The sequence below is a fragment of the Rhinatrema bivittatum genome, chromosome 11 (genome assembly GCF_901001135.1).
Source record: "Rhinatrema bivittatum chromosome 11, aRhiBiv1.1, whole genome shotgun sequence".
NCBI classification, from domain to species: domain Eukaryota; kingdom Metazoa; phylum Chordata; class Amphibia; order Gymnophiona; family Rhinatrematidae; genus Rhinatrema; species Rhinatrema bivittatum.
The window spans coordinates 23,362,694-23,383,407 of record NC_042625.1 but is presented as its reverse complement, the minus strand read 5'-3'; the positions used below and the strand labels follow the sequence as shown (position 1 = coordinate 23,383,407).

The 20,714-nt window shown below is 43.6% G+C and overlaps 1 protein-coding gene across 1 annotated transcript in view; it reads left to right on the top strand.

Annotated features, from left to right (window-relative positions):
- PPTC7 (PTC7 protein phosphatase homolog) overlaps positions 1-19,917 on the top strand; it is a 55,962-nt gene extending 36,045 nt beyond the window's left edge. Inside the window, exons 3-6 of the mRNA XM_029619215.1 lie at positions 4,292-4,490; positions 6,040-6,163; positions 6,692-6,821; positions 16,579-19,917. Of these exons, the coding sequence (XP_029475075.1) occupies positions 4,292-4,490; positions 6,040-6,163; positions 6,692-6,821; positions 16,579-16,637 (512 nt within the window). The 3' untranslated portion in view covers positions 16,638-19,917. The remainder of the gene's footprint in view (positions 1-4,291; positions 4,491-6,039; positions 6,164-6,691; positions 6,822-16,578) is intronic.
- The last annotated feature ends 797 nt before the right edge of the window (positions 19,918-20,714 follow it).

The following is a 20,714-nucleotide window of genomic DNA, read 5'->3' as shown; positions in this document are numbered from 1 at the left end:
ACTTGATCCATCCTTTGTAAGTTATTATTCTGGCTTTGATATACTCTATACTGAGCTCTTGCAGAGGGTGCACTGGTTAATATATCAGCACCCTCCGAAGCCTTGTCTGATTCCATCTGCTGGACGGGGGACATAACCCACCGTCTGGACTGATCCTTGGTACTACAGGAACGAAAATTAGCAGGTAAGGAATAATTTTCTTGTAGTTTGGTTTCTGGCTCATGAGTAAAGGAACTTCATTCCAGATCTTGGGAGTTGTTAAAGCAGTTTGGCAAGTGAGGAATATGTTACATCAAATTTTGGCCACCTGTATATATGTTCACTGTACAGGTTTATCAAAATAAAAAGGTGTTAACTTCAAAGCCAAATCACATTTTTAATAGAATTATGAACCTGGTATTAAGATTATGTGCTGTTAGTGGATCAAATCCTTATAGGTGTATTGTTAATGAGAGCTACGCATTGGTTAGTTCCCATGGTGACATGCCAAAGGGACACAGTTATTGCCTTATAAGCCAATGAGGTGTTATAGACCAAACTGGTAAATAGTCAGCAAGGCGGAAATGCTATCCTCAGGTCTATAGCAGTAAAATATAGTGCAGTATTAGGGATGTGAATCGTTTTTCAACGATTAAAATTATCGTCCGATAATGTTAATATCGTCTTAAATCGTTATAGAACACGATACAATAGAAATTCTAACGATTTATCGTTAAAAATCGTTAAATCGTGTTAGTGCGCACTAACTCCCCGTTAGTGCGCACTAACTCCCCGTTAGTGCGCACTAACTCCCCGTTAGTGCGCACTAACTCCCCGTTAGTGCGCACTAACTCCCCGTTAGTGCGCACTAACTCCCCGTTAGTGCGCACTAACTCCCCGTTAGTGCGCACTAACTCCCCGTTAGTGCGCACTAACTCCCCGTTAGTGCGCACTAACTCCCCGTTAGTGCGCACTAACTCCCCGTTAGTGCGCACTAACTCCCCGTTAGTGCGCACTAACTCCCCGTTAGTGCGCACTAACTCCCCGTTAGTGCGCACTAACTGAAAATGATACAAATAAACACTTTCCAGGTCACTGAAGGTCAGTTAGGAATGAATATGTGTTCCTATTGGCTGGCTGCCCTCTTATCTATTGATGTTACCAAGGTTACCACTGAGGTGATGGTTGGGGGGATGGGAAATGGAACTGGAAACTAACGAACACCAACAGAAAATGAAACAAAGTGTTCACACTTCCCAGGTCAGTAAAGGTCACTTAGGAATGAATATGTATGTATGTATTCCTATTGGCTGGCTGTGCTCTTATCTATTGATGTTACCAAGGCTAACACTGAGGTAATGGTTGGGGGGATGTGAAATGGAAACAGTTGGAAGCTTGACAAAAAAAGTAATGTAATGATCAGCACTCACTTGACTAGAACTTGTTTGTTTATTATTTTTGTTAGCAGGCACCTGAAATGCTAGTGCATGTTGAATTTGCCAATCACTGTGCATTTTAGAAAGGTGGTCCTGGCTGGAACTGTACACAGTTCAAATATATGTAATTGATTGTTGGTAAGTGTATTTTTTAAGTAGCCACACTGGCACAAGTATGTTTACTTTTCCTCCTACTTAACTCACTAGCTCAGCTTTGTAAGAAGGGCTTCTCTGCTTGTGTGTTGTTTTTGTTTGGTGTGAGGAGAGCAGAAACATCAGATCTTTATTCAATCTACTACAGTCATCTCTTACAGTGCCCTATCCCTATTAATACCAGGAGTGTTGTGATCTTCCTGCACACAGTGCCCTAACCCTGATACCAGTCTGAGATAGCTCCCTCCCTGCATTACTAGTGAGAGGCTGGCTTCACAGACAGGGGGAAGCTGCCTGACCCTCACTCCTGACTTCCCCCATGTCCCAGCTAGTGAATGGTGTGTGGGTGAGGGGGGGGGGGAGGATGGTGAAGTCTGAGACAGCTCCCTCCCTGCATTACTAGTGAGAGGCTGGCTTCACAGACAGGGGGGAGCTGCCTGACCCTCACTCCTGACTTCCCCCATGTCCCAGCTAGTGAATGGTGTGTGGGTGAGGGGGGGGGGGGGAGGATGGTGAAGTCTGAGACAGCTCCCTCCCTGCATTACTAGTGAGAGGCTGGCTTCACAGACAGGGGGGAGCTGCCTGACCCTCACTCCTGACTTCCCCCATGTCCCAGCTAGTGAATGGTGTGTGGGTGAGGGGGGGGGGGGAGGAGGATGGTTAAGTCTGAGACAGCTCCCTCCCTGCATTACTAGTGAGAGGCTGGCTTCACAGACAGGGGGGAGCTGCCTGACCCTCACTCCTGACTTCCCCCATGTCCCAGCTAGTGAATGGTGTGTGGGTGAGGGGGGGGGGAGGATGGTGAAGTCTGAGACAGCTCCCTCCCTGCATTACTAGTGAGAGGCTGGCTTCACAGACAGGGGGGAGCTGCCTGACCCTCACTCAAGCAGAGAAGCCCTTCTTACAAAGCTGAGCTAGTGAGTTAAGTAGGAGGAAAAGTAAACATACTTGTGCCAGTGTGGCTACTTAAAAAATACACTTACCAACAATCAATTACATATATTTGAACTGTGTACAGTTCCAGTCAGGACCACCTTTCTAAAATGCACAGTGATTGGCAAATTCAACATGCACGTGTCTGCTAACAAAAATAATAAACAAAAAAGTTCTAGTCACGTGAGTGCTGATCATCACATGTCAAGCTTCCAACTGTTTCCATTTCACATCCCCCCAAACATTACCTCAGTGGTAACCTTGGTAACATCAATAGATAAGAGCACAGCCAGCCAATAGGAATACATATTCATTCCTAAGTGACCTTTACTGACCTGGGAAGTGGGAACACTTTGTTTCATTTTCTGCTGGTGTTCATGAGTTTCCAGTTCCATTTCCCATCCCCCCAACCATCACCTCAGTGGTAACCTTGGTAACATCAATAGATAAGAGGGCTGCCAGCCAATAGGAACACACATTCATTCCTAACTGACCTTCAGTGACCTGGAAAGTGTCTATTTGTATCATTTTGAGTTAGTGCGCACTAACTCGAGTTAGTGCGCACTAACTAGTGCGCACTAACTAGTGCGTTGAAAAATCGTTTTTTCCGATTAGTGCGCACTAATCGGAAAAAACGATTTTTAACGATTTTTCAACGAAATAATCGTGTTAAACACGATTTTCTTCTCCTGCCACACGATTTCTATCGTTAAGACGATATGGAAAACGATTCACATCTCTATGCAGTATACCTATTAATGTTCTTTTCTTGGATTTCTTTGAGGCTTGCTGCTGCTAGCCCTTTCATTCTTTGCAGGTCCTGTCTAGGGATTTCTGGGTTGGAAGTTTAAGCTCTTAACTGAGGAGAAAATAATCTTTAACTTTCTATGTGGACCCATGGAAAGCATTTCAGTTCTGCTGATCATTTGTGTTACAGATTGAAATACTGCTGCTGTTCAGAATCAGCTGAACTTCTTGGCTTTTTTAAGTATTAACCATTTAAAACACTTGGAAATAACATGTGTCCAGGATTCTTTGTCCTGATAATCTCTCTGAGATTTTGTAGAGAAGCCTGTGTCTTTGATTTATAGAGTTCCATAGCTTATGCAGAATCAGTCAATTCCAGTGAAACTGGTACATAATATGATGTGTGTGTTTAAAGAGCCACTTGGTCCTACAAGGTGGGACAACATGGATTTGGAGGCTTTTGTTTAGTTTAGAAAATTGTAAAGGAGTATGCTGTTCTCAATAAGAAGTGTGACATTTTATTTCAGATGGATGAGAGAAATTCATTGCAGGTCTCTGAGAGATTCACATTCCCTAATATGTTGGTGATCATTAATTTAACTGTAGTTGTGGTGCTGGTGTGGGGAGTTGGTCTGACATTTAGTTTTGCACCTTTTTGGGTTTTTTTTGGTTTCTCAGCCAAACGAGAGAGTTTTCCTAACAAGTAAAAGCTTTCTGCTTCACAAGTAAAATCACATTAAAAAGCATTAGAAGTAGTTCGGGGCGGCCAACTCTGGTCCTTGAGAGCCACAAACAGGCCAAGTTTTCAGGATCTCTACAGTGAATATGCAGGAGATTTGTATGCACTTGTTCCCCTTGTATGCAAATCATTTCATGCATATTCATTATGGATATCCTAAAAACCAGACCTTGAGGATTGAAGTCTGTCACCCCTGTAGTAGTTGTAATGTAAGGGTATCCCGCTCTGTTACAGAAGGGGGGTCATGTAGTGAGGTGCATGTACAAATTTACCATGTCTAACTGCGGGATGGTTTTCTCTTTAGGGAGCAGCACAGCCTGCCTGGTAGTTCTGGATAGAACAAGTCATCGGTTGCATACAGCAAACCTGGGGGATTCTGGCTTCCTGGTAGTGCGAGGAGGTGAGGTGGTCCACCGCTCCGATGAGCAGCAGCATTACTTCAACACTCCATTCCAGCTGTCCATCGCGCCCCCTGAGGCAGAGGGAGCAGTTTTAAGTGACAGGTATGGGGAGAGCTTTTATGCAGATGTAGCTGAAAGGTTGGGGATGCCACAAAAATAGTCTACTGATATTTGCAGCACTGCAAATTCCTAATCCAGATTCGATTAGCATCCATAATCCAAAACATTCAGGGCAACCAAAGTGGGTTTTTGTAGGCAATTAAAATGTGCAGCTGTGATTCATTTTATGGCGAGAGATCCCATAACCCCTTTTAATTTTTGCATGTAGTGCATTTTTCAATTCTTGCTATTTCTCTGCATTAATATAGAAAGGCTAAAGAGCTACCGTGTATTGGCATAGAACAATTATAGAATTATATTTTAGCTTCGTCCAGTTCATAGCATGCCTGGGTTAATGCTTTATCTCCACATGGACACACTTTGAGAATACATTTCCATTCCCTTTGCGTGTGAGGTAGTGAGTATTTTTTGAGTGCAGAGGCCCCAAGCATGTGATTAGTGCTCATGTTTCAGTCACAGCCAGCAATGGCTGCCAGCAGCACACTGTGTACTGTATCCCAGAAGAAGGTTGGTGTTCTGCCAACTACAGACTCCTTGATGGGTGTGTTAGGATGAAAGCCTGTTCTGTCCAATGGCAGCCAATCGCGGCAGAAGCACACGAGAAGGCACAAAAATGTATCGCAATAGCAACCTGGGCATTGGACTTGCACCCCTGTTTGTTACAAAAATCTAAAACAAATACAGCAGAGGCCAGATATCAAGCTTTCATTGAAGATCTCACCAAATACTGTGATTTAAGGACGCAGCTATTGTTCCATTGAAAGGCTGTTTGGTTTTAGAATATAGAGCCAATTTTTAACTGATTAACATACAGCAATCATTTGTAGTTTCACACTACAAATAAAATATGAAAGAACAAAAAACATCTAAGCATTTTTTTGGCTGCACTTTTGCAGAAGAGATTGGAAGGTGTCAGTAATGCTCAGACAGGATTTATTTTTAAGCACTGGGTCCAAGAAAATGACTCATGTTGTGAGTTCTTCAGAAAGCTATAAAAAAGCTTTAATTTGCTACCCATAAGCTATTACATGTGGGCTGTGATTTGCATAGAGAACTATAGAAAGGATAAAGATAGGCCCTCAGTTTCCTCCTGCTTCTTTTTGTACTTCCAGCTCAGTAATAACTAGGGCAGGGATCTGGCACCATGGAACCTTCATTCACAGCTAACTGGGGAGATTTCTCCCCCACTCCAATTATTGCCTAATCTGGTTATTGTAACTGACAGCCTTTGGTCAGGGGGCCAAGCACCAGTGCCCTTTCCAGAACCTTTCAGCATGACCGTGACTCGTTCCGCCCCCCCGGGGGGTGTGTGTGTGTGCTGTGAATACTGCCTCTACAACATCCCCAACCCACTTGGGCCACCGGATGGGCCTGGTTGAATGCTTTTCTCCCCCCCCCCCCCCCCCCCCCCAACTGAAAATCGTAGGTTTCTGCAATACCTCTGCCAGTTACATTGAGGTTGTCATATTACCGAGGAATGATATGCATAACATGGTAGTGAAGTCCTGTGACACTGTCGTTTTCCTCCTAGCCCTGATGCTGCGGACAGCAGTTCTTTTGATGTTCAGCTAGGAGACATTATTCTGACAGCAACGGATGGCCTTTTTGACAATATGCCAGACTACATGATCCTTCAGGAGCTAAAAAAATTAAAGGTAATTGGGGAAGGGGGGAAATGGATTCAACTGATTAAGAGTTTTACCTCTGCACAATATTTGAGTAAGGCAGTGAAAACTGAAAACACTGAAAGAGATTTTCATGCTTCTCTCAATGAGCTTGGCTAGGAAGTAGGCAGCTAGTTTGAAGACCAAGAAGGATTTCTGTTAATTGACCCTGTCTTAATTAGTTTTGGGGTTTGTTTTTTTGGCCCTTCATAATTGTGTTTGTAAAATGGAAGGTACTAGAATCTGACAGGCTGATTTTGAGGAGGATATATTCAAATGCAACTAACTTTATTTTATTTTAGAAGTCTTTAAAAATCTTTGTTTTTATACTGTAAAATAATTACAGCTCTTGAGCCTCATGCACATCCTTTAATAACCACATTAATAAGTTTCAATAATCCAACTGAAACTTCTTTTGCTCTTTCTAATTTGACTTATAAATTACTTCACATGAAGACCATAAATGAAGTAAGATTTCTTGGCCACTGGAATTGTGTATTTTCTTTTTCTTTTATTTAGAATTCAAACTATGAGAGTGTACAGCAGACTGCCCGGAGCATAGCCGAACAAGCTCATGAGCTGGCCTATGACCCCAATTACATGTCCCCTTTTGCACAGTTTGCATGTGACAATGGTTTGAATGTAAGAGGTATGTATTTAATGTGTTTAACATGTTTCTCTGTTAGCACTCAAAATAGGTTACAGCTGTAACAGGGACTGTCCAGTATGTATGTGTACAGCACTGCATACAGTGCCCTGCAAGTCTTCATGCCCTTGTACACTTTTCATGTTCTGCTGTCTAAAAAAAAAAAACCAAATCAAAATGCATTGAAGTGGGAGTTTGTCACAGATCTACACAGCCTACTCTACACTTGCTTCCTGAAAGAACAATTGCAGAAATATTCCAAAAGCATTTAAGAATGTCTTGCATACGTTTTCACACCCTTTTGTCCAAATGATAAAGGGGATGGAACAGGTCCCCTATGAGGAAAGACTGAAGAGGTTAGGACTGTTCAGCTTGGAGAAGAGACGGCTGAGGGGGGATATGATAGAGGTCTTTAAGATCATGAGAGGTCTAGAACGAGTTGACGTGAATCATTTATTTACACTTTCGAATAATAGAAGGTCTAGGGAGCATTCCATGAAGTTAGCAAGTAGCACATTTAAGATTAATCGGAGAAAATTCTTTTTCTCTCAACGCACAGTAAAGCTCTGGAATTTGTTGCCAAAGGATGGTGGTTAGTGCAGTTAGTGTAGCTGAGTTCAAAAAAGGTTTGGATAAGTTCTTGGAGGAGAAGTCCATTAATGGCTATTAATCAAGTTTACTTAGGGAATAGCCACTGCTATTAATTGCATCAGTAGCATGGGATCTTCTTAGTGTTTGGGTAATTGCCAGGTTCTTGAGGCCTGGTTTGGCCTCTGTTGGAAACAGGATGCTGGGTTTGATGGACCCTTGGTCTGACCCAGCATGGCAATTTCTTATGTTCATAGCAAACCCAAATTAGCTCTGGTACAAAAAATTGCTATGGTCCTGCATAGGAGGCTTGTGAATAAAACTAGAAGCTTGGGTGTGAGTGCCAAGGGTGGTGGCCTGGATAGCAAACTGGTTGAAGGACAGAAGACAGTGTTATGGTAAATGGAACTTACTCTAAAGAAAGCAGTGATGAGCGGAGTGCCGCAAGGGTCGGTGTTGGGACCGGTCCTGTTCAATATCTTTGTGAGCGACATCGCGGACGGGATAGAAGGTAAGGTTTATCTATTTGTGGATGATACTAAGATCTGCAACAGAGTGGACACGCCGGAAGGAGTGGAGAGAATGAGACAGGATTTAAGGAAGCTTGAAGACTTGTCAAAGTTATGGCAGCTGAGATTCAATGCCAAGAAGTGCATAGTCATGCATATGGGCTGTGGAAATCTGATAAGAATTGTATTCGATGGGGGGGGTGAAGGTCTGATGTGCACTGAGTAGGAGAGAGACCTGAGGGTGATAGTATCTAACGATTTGAAGTCGGCGAAACAGTGTGACAAGGCGATAGCTAAAGCCAGAAGATGGTGGGCTGCATAGAGAGACTAATTTTGAGTAAGAAAAGGGAAGTAATTATACCCTTGTACAGGTCCTTGGTGAGGCCTCACTTGGAGTACTGTGCTCATTTCTGGAGACCGTATCTCTGAATGGACAGAGACAGGATGGAGGCGGTCGAGAGAAGGGCGACCAAAAAGGTGGATGGTCTTCATTGAATGACTTGAGGAGAGACTGAAGAATCTAAATATGTATACCCTGGAGGAAAGGAGGAGCAGGGGTGATATGATACAGATGTTTAGATACTTGAAAGGTTTTAATGATCCAAAGTCAACGACAAACCAGGGGTCACAATTTAAAACTCCAGGGAGGAACACTCAGAACCAATGTCAGCAAGTATTTCTTCACGGAGAGGGTGGGTGGATGCCTGGAACCGCCCTTCCGGAGGAAGTTGTGCAGACCAAAACTGTGAAGGATTTCAAAGGGGCATAGGATAAACACTGGATCCATAAAGCCTGGAGGATGGGAATGAAGAGAAGAGGTATGGGGGTGACTTGCGGGAATGACGGCTACTACTTGATGATTAATACCCTTATTCAATAAACATTCACATGGTTAATGAGACTCCAACATTACTCTATGCTTCAACGGCAAGAGGAAATGTGGAAAAGAGGATTTGCATTCAGGCAACAACCAACAAGGTAGCACAGTCTGGGTAAACAAATAAGCATGGGAGTAGCGTGCTTGTTGTGGCGGCTACTACCCCGAACCAATTTAAGCCTGTTGTTTCACTTGGAAAGCATATTCTGTGCAGCTCACTGCTTCAATGAGAGGGGAATGAAGAAAAGAGGATTTATATTCAGACAAAAGACTGAATTGCACAGTCTGGGTAAACAAGCTTGGGAGTAGCTTGCTTATTGCAGCAGTTACTACCCCTAACAAATTAAGCCTGATACTTCACTTTGAATGCATATCCAGCACAGATCACTACTTCAACGGCAGGGGGAATGAAGAAATAGGATTTACATCCAGCCATCATATAACAAGGCATTGATCTGAGCAGTATGAGTATACAAACATCGGGGTAACTTGCTCGATACGATGGTTACTACCCTCAAACATTAAGCCTTATACTTCACTTTAGTACAGCTCCAACACTGCTCTCTGCATCAATGGCGGGGGTGGAAGGAAATTAGAATCAAAAAGCTACCAATAAGGGCCCTGAACTCAGCGATCGGAGTAACAGATAAGTATGAGAAAATAAGTGTGAAAGCTTGCTGGGCAGACTGGATGGGCCTATTGGTCGTCTTCTGCCGTTTTTTCTGTGTTTGCCTTTAACAAGACCGATAAATAGACCCACCTGTGTCCAGTCATCTAAGTTAAGCTGATTCAAATTCTCCTGGATGAAGGATCAAACTGTTTCTGTTGTATGAAGCGACTTTAGAGTAAAGGCCAAAACATGCTGAGCAAGAAACTACCAAAAGAGCTCAGGGATCATATTGTTCAGAGGTATGGATTAGGGGAAGGCTATAAAACTTCACCATGTTTGAAAGTCTCTGACTATTGAGGAAAATTGATTATTCAATAGTTTCAAGAATTCTCCAAGGGCAAACAGGAGAATGGTAGTCCTCACACATGGGTAACAGCAGATGGAGCCCGATGCAGAAAACTTTTGTCAAAGTTTCTAGAAACTTTGACTAGGTACACTGAGCATGCTCAGCATGCCCTATACCATGTATCCATGCGGGTCCCTGTTCAGTCTCTTCTTTTCCACGGAGCTGTGTGCCTCATGGTTGGTTGAGCTCTTAAAACTTTTGACTTTTTGGCCTAGTGGAAAATTTTTTCATGTTTTTGCAACTTTTTTTTTTTTTTATCTGTTCTGTCAAGCATTGTGGGAAGATGAAAAAACATTGGCACTGGTCTCCGTTGATGCACAGTTCTGGGCATAGGGAAGAACCGGCTTTTGTCGCAATGCCCCCAAAGCAGCTCTGTAGTGAAGAGCGCCAGCATTCCATCAAAGCCCAAGGTCCATGGCGGGCTCCACCAGTCCTGGTGCCAGTTGCTGATCTCCCTCAAGGGTCTGAGGAAGATCTGGCCACCTCTTCTTCCTTCCAGTTGATGTTGGCATTGGCAGCGTTTGAGGAGGAGCTGGAGCATAGAGTCCAGCTGGCAGTGGAATAAGCCTGCAGGGCCATGGGCCAGTGGCACAGACAGCACTGGAGTTGGAACCGCCCTTTCTCATACTGCAGCTGGCGAAGCACAATGTGTTCATCGGTGCCTTACTGATCTAGCTGGCGTCTGTTCCTGGGCAGGCACCAGTGTTTGGGGCACTGGGGCTGCAGCCTCCTGTTGTGGTGGCCGTCACTGGTTCCTCTGAGGAGGAAGCTCCACCAAGGCTGGCAGGATCACCAAGTCTTAAAGCCCCCCCCCCCCTCATCCCATTGGTGCCTGCATATCTGGACGTTGGCCGAGCACCTACGGCCCCATCCCCTGTGACATACAGTGAGGATGAGGGTTCCTGTGACCCCCTGGGTGAGGGGAATGATCAGACTGAGTCTTCCTCAGAGGACCTGGATGGTCTTCTATCAAACCATTCTCCTCCAGAGGAGCGAAGGAAGTCTCCTGAGTACTTAACCTTCACAGATTTTGTGAGATTGATCGCAGAGGCCATCCCGTTCCAGCTGTTGAAGGAGGATGCCAGACCCAAGATGCTTGAGATTTGTAGAGGCTCCTAAGGAGACCGTAGCGATCCGGTACACAAGATCCTTTTGGAGTTGCTGCTAAGGATTTGGGAACACTCCCTCTGTGATTCCTGTCACTAAGAAGGCAGACTGGGTTTACCTAGTCCAGAAGGCTGTCAGATTTGATAAGTGTCAGCTGCCCCACCAGTCTGTGTCAAATCCACCCTTGAGGGCCAAGCACTCTTGGACCCACTTCTTGGAGCCCCTGGGGAAGGACCACAGAATGATGGCCGCTCTTGGGAGGAAGGTATTCCAAGGCACTATGCTTATTTTCTGCATCTCTACCTACTAGCTCTACATGAGCCAATATATGCAGGACATCTGGAAGCAGGTGCCAGGAGGTGGCTGAGCAGCTGCTTTAGCAACAAGACACCCTCCTGTCACTGGTGCGCAAGGGTTTGTAGTGTGGAAAACACTAGGTCCGTGTGACCTATGATGTTTTCGAGATGGCATCGCGAGTCTCTGCAGCAGGAATCAGCACCTGTAGAATGGCATGGTTGTGGGCCTCTGATCTCCAACTGGAGGTACAGGAACGACTCACTGACGTGCCTTGTTCAAGAGAATCTTTTTTGATATAGGGTGAGGGAAGTTGTGGCCCAACTTCGGGACCATCATGAGACCCTCCAGCAACTCTCTGCCAGCGCTCTGGACCTGTCCTCTTCTAGGAGGCCATCAAGGCAGGGCCCAAGGAAGTCCTCCTTTTGCCAAAGAAAGTACTATCCTCCGCTCTTTCAATCCCGTCTCAGGCAGCAGGGAGCTCCCAAGCTCCAGCTGGTTCCTCAGTCAAACTCAGGGGCGGGGTTTTGACTGGGACGCAGAAAGTATCAGCCAGTCGCCCATACCCGAGGCGATGGACCCCTAGTCGGGGCAGGCTGTGGTTCTTCGCAAACCAGTGGCCCAGTACCACTGCGTACCATTGGTACCCCCCTCAGACCAGTGGGTTCTGTCTGTTGTCTGTCAGGGCTACCAATTAAAACTATTGGGTGTCCCCACCAAATCGCCCTCTGTGCCCGTATTGGGACCCATAGTGCATCAGGAAGTACTGCTAGAGGAGCTTTCCTCTCTCTTAATAGCCAGAGCGGACGAGCCTGTTCCATCACAGCAAAGAGGGCGGGGAATTTTATTCCAAGTACTTTCTTTTCTTTGGAATCAGGAGAACTTCATCCCATCCTAGACCTGAGGGCCTTGAACAAATTTCTAAAAAGAGAAAAATTCAAGATGGTTTCCCTAAGCACCTCTATTCCCCTTTTGCACCCGCATTGAGATCTTCCATGGTCACAGGAAGTATCTCCAGTTTGTAGTGGGGGAACAACACTTCAGTAGCAGGTGTTTTCTTTCGGGCTCATGTCCACCCCATGGGTATTCACAAAATGGCTGGCTGTGGTGGCGGCGTACCTCCACAGACTTGGGAGTGCATGCTTTTCCCTATCTGTACGATTGGCTGGTTGAGCACGTCTCAGGCAGGGACAGCCACGTCCATGCACTTGACCATTCGGGTGTTAGTCCCTAGGGTTTGTTCTCAACTATCTAAAGTCCCATCTCAGTCCATCACCTCAAGTGGACTTCATTGGAGCCCTGCTACACATTGCTAGGCCAAGGCCTTTGTGCTGCACCAGAGGGCTGTCACAGTAGCGGCCATTGTAGTGGAAGTTCAACAGAGCCAGCAGGTATCGGCTTGGCACATGTTGAGGTTGCTGGGCCACATAACTGTGACCATCCATGTTACTCCCTTGACATGATTACACATGTGCAGAGCCCAAAGGACCCTGAGGTCTCAGTAGTGGCAAGCCACACAGACCCTCCAAGATTGCATCCGAACCACCCCATCCCTGTTGGACTCCTTGTCCTGGTAGTGGATAGTTTCCAATCTGGGACAGGGGATCTCATTTTGGAGTCTTCCCACTCAAATTGTGTTAACAGATGCATCTACCCTGGGGTGGGGAGCTCATTGGATGGGCTCGGCACCTGGGGCTTATGGTCCGCTTAGGAACATTCATGTCAAATCAACTTCCTGAAGCTCTGGGCGATCAGGTACGTACTATGGGCTTTCAGAGATCAGCTATCCAACAAAGTTGATCTGATCCAGACCGACAATCAAGTAGCAATGTGGTATGTCAACAAGCAGTGAGGCACGGGATTGAACCTGCTGTGTCAAGCAGTCCATGTCTGGTCATGGGCCCTGACCCATGGGATGGTGCTCAGGGCTATGTACCTGGCCAGAACGGAGAATGTGGTAGCGGGCAGGCTGAGTCTAGCCTTCAGACCCCAAGAGAGGTCTCTGGAGCCAGGAGGTAGTGAATCGGATATTCCACCTCTGTGGAAGCCTGGACGTAGATCTGTTCGTGTCCCCCAGCAACAGGAAGGTGCCTCAGTTCTGCTCCTTGCACAGGACAGACAGCAAACCAGCCTCAAATGCTCTCGCCCGCCCTTGGAGCACAGGTCTTCTGTATGTGATGTCACTGATTCCCTTAGTGGTGAAGACTCTTGAAGCTTCGCAAGGACAGAGGGACTATGATTCTCATAGTCCCTCATTGCCCGAGACAGGTCTGGTTTCCACTCCTTCTGTAGTTGTCCATCTGAGACCGATCAGTCTGGGGATTTCCCCACATTTCATTATGGAAGATCAGGGCAGGCTGCAGCATCCCAACTTCCAGGCCTTGTCACAGCCTGGATGATAGGTTAATTCTGCAGCCGCTCGATCTTTCAGAAGATGTCTCAGGTCCTGGTGACTTCTAGAAAGCCTTTCACTAGAAAGTCCTACGGACTGAAGTGGAGGAGGTTTTCCGTGTGATGTGAGCAGAAGGCCCTAGATCCGTTCTCCTGCCCCACAAAAAAGCTGCTTGATTACCTTCTACACCTATTGGAGGCTGGCTTAAAGAAAGCTTCCATTAGACTCCATCTTATTGCGATTGGCGCTTACCACCTCCGTGTAGATGGTTCGCCCATCTCTGTACATCCTGTAGTTGTACGTTTTATGGGGGGTCTGCTTCAGCTGAAGCTTTCCCATAAGGTCTCTCGCTATGTCTTGAGACCTCAATATGGTTTTAGCTAGGCTAATGAAAGCTCCTTTTGAGCCGTTGTGCAATTGTGACCTGAAGTACTTGACCTGGAAGGTTATATTTTTGGTGGTGGTCACTTCAGCGCACAGGGTCAGCGAGCTCCAGGCCTTAGTGACTTATCCACCTTATACTGAATTCTGTCATGACGGTGTGGTCTTGCGTATGCAGCCTAAGTTCCTATCTAAAGTGGTGAAGGATTTCCATCTTAACCAGTCAGTCGTCCTGCCAATATTCTTTCCCAGGCCCCATTTGCACCAAGGCGAATGAGCACTGTACAGTTTAGACTGCAAGCGAACCTTAGTCTTCTATCTGGAGTGGACAGAAGCCCATAGACAGTCCACCCAATTTTTTTTCTTTTGAAAAGAATAGGTTGGGTGTTGCTGTTGCCAAACAGACCCTATCCAGTTGGCTAGCAGATTGCTTCTTCTATTATGCCCAGGTGGGACTGCATCTTAAGGGTCATATCAAGGCTCATTCTGTCAGAGCCATGGCAGCGTCTGTGGCCCACTTGCGAGCAGTTCCCATGGTGGCGATCTGCAAGGCTGCGACGTGGAGTTCACACATTCATATCACATTACTGTCTGGATAGGGATGGCCAACGCAACAGTAGGTTCAGCCAGTCTTTTTTTTCTCAGGAACCTGTTTGAGGTGTAGAACCCAATTCTCCCAACTTAGGGCCCATTATTTGAGTTCAGGCTCTCTCCCCCTCTGTTACCAACAGTACCGGTGGTGTTGTGCCCGTTGGCATCTTGTTTAGGTGTCTGTCGGTCCCCTTTTGTGTTGGGGAGCAGCCTGTAGCTAGGGATTCACCCATGTATGAGAACTACCATCCTGCTTGTCCTTGGAGAAGGCAGAGTTGCTTACCTGTAACAGGTGTTCTCCAAATACAACAGGATGTTAGTTCTCACAAAACCTGCCCACCACCCTGCGGAGTTGGGTTTCTCTTATTTTATTTTTCATCGCAATTCTGTTATGAAGCTGAAGAGGCATCCCGAGTGGACGCATGATATAGGGCATGCTGAGGATGCTCAGTGTGCCTAGTCAAAGTTTCCCGCTTTGGGCTCCATCTGATGTCACCCATGTGAGGACTAACACCCTGCTGTACTTGGAGAACACCTGTTACAGGTAAGCAACTCTGCTTTCTCCACTAACATGGCCTGTATAGGAGGGTGGCAAGAAGGAAGCCTCTGCTGAAGAAAAGCCGTATGATGTGCTGCATAGCATTTGCAAAGATGTTTAGAGGACACTGCCCCTATGGGGGAGAATTTTTTTTTTTGTTGCCTTAGACCAAAGCGTAACGTTTAGTCTTGATGCTAAGCAATATGCATGGCATAAAACAAAGGTAGCACATCATCCTTCTAATACGATCCTTAGAGTAAAGCTTGCCAGTGGCAACATTATGTTGTGGGATGCTTTTCAGCAAGGGGGGGGGCAGGGTGGTTTGTGAAGACCAAGAGAAAGGTAGATGTGCAAAGTACATTTGGATCCTGGAAGAAAACCCGCTCCAGTTTTCCATAGACCTGAGATTGGGGAGAAAATCCACCTTTCAGCGGGATAGTGATCGTAGAATAAGCACAGAGCAAGCAAAAGCACCAATGGAAAAGTTCAGCATGAAGCAAGCAAGTGTCCTCAAGTGCCTGAGGTCAAAGTTCAAAGCTGAGTCCAATACAAAATCGAAGACTGAAGTCCACAAATGATCCCTGAATGGGCAAAAATTGCATCATCCCGTTGTGCAAAGTTAGTAGACATTAGGGAATGGTTTACCCTTTCAAGTAACACTAGGACTAGGGGACATTCCATGAAACTAGCAACTGGCAGATTTAAAACAAATCCTAGGAAGTATTTTTTTCACTCTGTGCATAATAAAGCTATAGAATCTGGTACCAGAGGGAAGTGGTCAAGACAACTAACATAGCGGGGTTCAAAAGAGGATTGGACGAGTTCCTGAAGGAAAAGTCTATAAACTGTTATTTGCCAGGTAGACTTGGGAAAGCCAGCCCGTATTCCTGCAAGTGAGTTTCAAGAAATAGATCTACTATTGGGGATCTGATGGCTACTTGCAACCCAGATTGGTTGCTGTCAGAGGCAGGATGCTGGGCGCGATAGTGCTTGGTCTGACATATGTTCTTATGACATTTATCCTAAATGACTTTGGCTGCTGTTTCTGCAAAAGGGGCTTCCACCCTATATTGCCTCAAGGGATTTGGAGACCTGTGCAATTACTTTTGGAGTTTTTGTAGAACTTTCATGGTGAATGTAGAATATGTTGTGTAGATCAGTTAAATTCCCACTGTAATGTGTTTTGTATATTTTAGACATCAGGTGTGAAGACCTTTGCATGGTACTGTACATTTTGGTGCTATACAAATCCTGATATATAAACACCTTAAAAAGCATAAATAAATATAAACATGGCTTCCCATTGGAATGACCTGGGATGGGACTTAAAAGTAGTTTCCTTTTAAAATTAATAGGACACTTTTTAAACCTGTTATCTGCTTTTTTGGTGGGGTTGGTACCTGTTTTTCTGTATAAATGTAGCAGCTTATTGATTGTGTCTTAAAGCTTTATAAATTTTCATTTCAGGAGGAAAACCAGATGACATCACTGTTCTTCTTTCTATAGTAGCTGAATACACAGACTAAGAGAAATATGGACTTACGACAGTTTTGGTTTTTTTTGCTCATTATCCCAAATTTCCTACCTTCATATGTACTGTTTCCTGCTGGCAGGATCACTTATTTTCTTTGCAACTATTTTCAGTGGCCAGTTATTTGTTTAGCCCATTTGTCTCTCTACTTAAGATACAGTTGAGGTCCTTGTAAGAACCACTAGTTTAGTAATTTAGTTTTGTAGTACCTGCCAGATAGTAAGACTGAAAAAAATGAAAGACTTGAAGCTTTTCCTTTGTGGTTTATCTTTCCCAGGTGGGACAGATTTCAGCTGTCTGGTTGCTATTTAAAGAAAAAAAAATTCTAAAATTGACATGAATAACGGTGAACTTTAAAGCAAAAAGATGACCTGAATGTGGAAAAGTGATAGTCCCCTTTTCTCATCCAGATTTTATGAAACGCGTCTAGAAAATCTGTATGGAATTGTCACGGTAAAAAGCTTCTCTAGATTTGGCCATTTTTTGTTTGTATGGTTTGCCCAATTCCCCTGAGTCTTGGAAAGACCCCCATGCAGTTTCACAGGCAGTAGGTACAGATCTAATACATTTTGAAATGATTTTCTAATATTTGCATTATCCATAATTGACATTTTGGAGGTTTTCATAATAAACTTTGTTTACATTTACCTAATAGCCATTATGAAATTTACCTTTTACTCCCAAATAGTTTCCAGCTAGCTTTCAAGTATATTCAAGGTAGCTGCTGTAAAGTTCCATTCTCTGTTTGCTTTTGTTCCCCCATTCGTTTGCTGGTAGAAACATTGTACAGCTAGAGAAACCTGAACTAAAGCCATGTTTTTATATGTGTATAAAACAGTGGGTAACATTTGATGTTTAGATATGTACACAGTGAAACTATAGCAGTGTCTCTTTTTAAGATTAAGAAGCTTGTTTTCCCAAAATCAGGTATTTCTTGCAAGTAAGGCCCAGGAAATGTGTTGCCTTAAAAAGGGATGTACTAACTGGTTTCACTGTTTAATAATTGTTGTCATGTTACCTCAGCTTGTATACAATTTTTTTAAATGTTTGTGAAGTACTGTATATTTGCATAACTGTATGTCTAAACCTTTATTTTATTTAAAATTGTTTAACATGTACTATGTACATGTCACTTTACTATATCTGGCATCATGCTTGTAACAGGCAATTCATTTACAGTGTGTTAAATATTCATTTGTGAGACACTCAATTGATGTACTATTCCTAAATTGGCATAATATTTTGGTATGCAGTTGAAATTACCATAAATGACTTGTCAGAATGCCTTAAATACCGTCAGCTGGCAAAATGGTGAAACTCTTTTAGAAGAGCATCTTGGCGGTACAAATCAGTGCTATGATAAAATGTGGATAAGTGGTGATTGGCAAGTGGCAGAAAATTGTTTGCTTACTTTTAAGTTTTTCATATTTATGGTCTTTTGGGGGTTTTTTGTCCAGCCCCTATCCAACATGTGGCCTTCCTAGTCCTTAATGGTCGCTTAGCTGGCTGCTCTTACTTGTCCCATGTAGGTGCCAGTAGAGGGAAGATCTACTGAGGAAGGGGGTCCAAAAGCAGCTTGCTGACCTTTTAGAATATTTTACCCACATCTTCCCTCCCTCCCTCCCTGCATACACCAGTAGGTGCAGTGATTAGCCCTCCTGCAGAACAATCTTGTACTTTTCGAGACCAGCAGATAGTGTTGCTGATGTGTGGATACAGTAGATGTGAATGGTTAGTGTTTCATGCAGGGGCACCTGACTGCTTCCAAATCCAGTTTAATTACATTTTTTTTTTTGTAAGGATAGATGCTGTTTTGTCTAGTTCTGTTTGTGCACTATATTGATATTGCAGCATGTTAATTTCATAGTCTTTTTTTTTTTTTCTTATGTGCTTTTTTTTTTATTGGTTGAACTTCTCCCTATTCTGGAAGATGTATCTCTTGTTAATTTCCCGTCTCCCTTGTAGTAACAGTGGTGTTTGAGGACAAATCATATCAGGCTGCTTTTGAACTTAGCCAAACATGACCCCATCAGAGGCGGTCCAGTAGTGTTTACATTATTAATCTGTTACTTGATAGCACACTTCAAAAGGTTTTGTTAAATTAAAGGAAAAACTGTATACGAAAAGAGTACCCTTAGAAAAATTGGTAGAAATGAATCCCTGGGTTTATTCACTCTTCTCACGCTCGTGCTCCCCACCCCCCTTGCTGCTAGTTTGGTAATAGGAGTGTAGAGGCACACTCTGTCTTGTGGACCAGTCAGCCGGTGCTGTAATAGTGCCATTTTTCCCTGAAAACCGGTCACCATATGCAAAAATTTTCAGGTCTCTGGTGATCCAGTGTCTGGAATCTTAGGTCACGAGCTTCCTCGTCTGGTGGTGTAATAGTTGTCACCTGATGGGTCTGATATTTTAACCGTCTTTTGTGTTAATGCAGTTGCACAAAAGTAAACAGTATGTTTTAAGCCATTTTGCCTCACATCACATAAGATAAAATTTGGAAGTAGCAAATTACCTATCCCTCACTGAACACACCAAAGACCAGTAATAAGAGCTTTTCCATCTATATTTATAAAGCAATACTGTATTATAAAGAATTAGTATTTTTTCATGACATGCCTGTGAATTTTCATTTATTCCGTGGTTTGAGATGTTCATTCAAAACATATCAGTCTAATTTCTTCCAATAACCTTATTAAAGCTGTCTGCGCACAACAAAATACCTACAAAAGCTAGAAGGACCCATGCACTTTTTATAAGCTTATAATGGCAGTAATGTTACCTAAGAATTAGTTCATGGGATCTAATACAGTAACTAGACTTGATTTGTGATTAGTTCATTTTTATAAGACTAGAAACTTAACAAATGCACTGACTAAAGTTGGTTGGTTCATAACTAGGATCTCACTAACCATCCAGAGATGGTTTACTTCTTTTGCAACTAGGATAGAGAATAATTTGCAGGATAAGGTTACTTTGTATGCCACTAATGGATCATACAAGTAACACCATGCCAATTACAGAATTTCATTTGGGAAAGCCCACAAAACTACTGGTATCGTAGGTGATGGAAAAATGTCTGTGAACAGAGGGACTAGGTTAAGAAATGATTTGGTATTTAAGGGAAAAGAAGATGAGGTTCTTGGTTCCTGCCATATAGTTACTTTACTGGTAACTGTCTTTGCTAGAACTGCAACATCTAATTTTCCTTGAGCTACTACTGAGTTAATGTAAAGGAAGATATGTGGAACAGAGCTTCCCATAAAGAGTAGATGTTTAAAAAAAAATATATAGCTAGGAGGAAAAAAAAGATGACCTAAAGCAGCAGTGCATCCTTCTTCCTGTGAAATAGAAATTTTGTAAAGTAGAAAGTTTGTGTGATTCTACCAAATGACAATTTTGCTAGCTTTGTTTAGGGAAAAAATTGACTTAATAAAGCTGGGTTTTGGCATAAACTTATTACATAAGGATATGAGAAATTGCTGGAAAACAGGCCATCGCTTCTTTTGGTTCCTCTTCTTCCTCCTTGACTTGACATAGGCCCTTCACTTCAAATACTCCTAACAAATCAAAGAGGCATCGGAGGCACCAAGAAGTATTGTAATCTGATGGCCCACATTTTCTCCGATTCTGTATTACAACTTGAGGATGTTTTTTTTGTTTTGTTTTTTGGTTGTTTTTTTTTAAAGTTTTACTGGGTCTGTTTAGAAAGGGAACCTTGCCGAACTTTCTTTGAATATGGTTTTGCAAATCTCTAGCTCGCTACAGATTTTAATTTTGCAGCGAAGAGTGTACTGCTGCTTTAACATGTGTTGTGAACCTCTGTGTTTGGTAGATATGTAGCTTCTGATCTGAAAATCAGATTTTAGAAGTTGGCTGCATGATGTAGTTCACAACAAAAGTAGATGAAAGAATGAAGCAAGTCTTTTTTTAGTCTGTGTAAAATAAAGAATGTTTTTCTTATTCAAGGAGACTATCATTGCTCACATAAGAGGTAATTACCTAAATTTGATGTGTGAAGTGTAACTTATGCAGGAATAGTTCTGTAAATACATTTAAATTGTAAAAATATTTA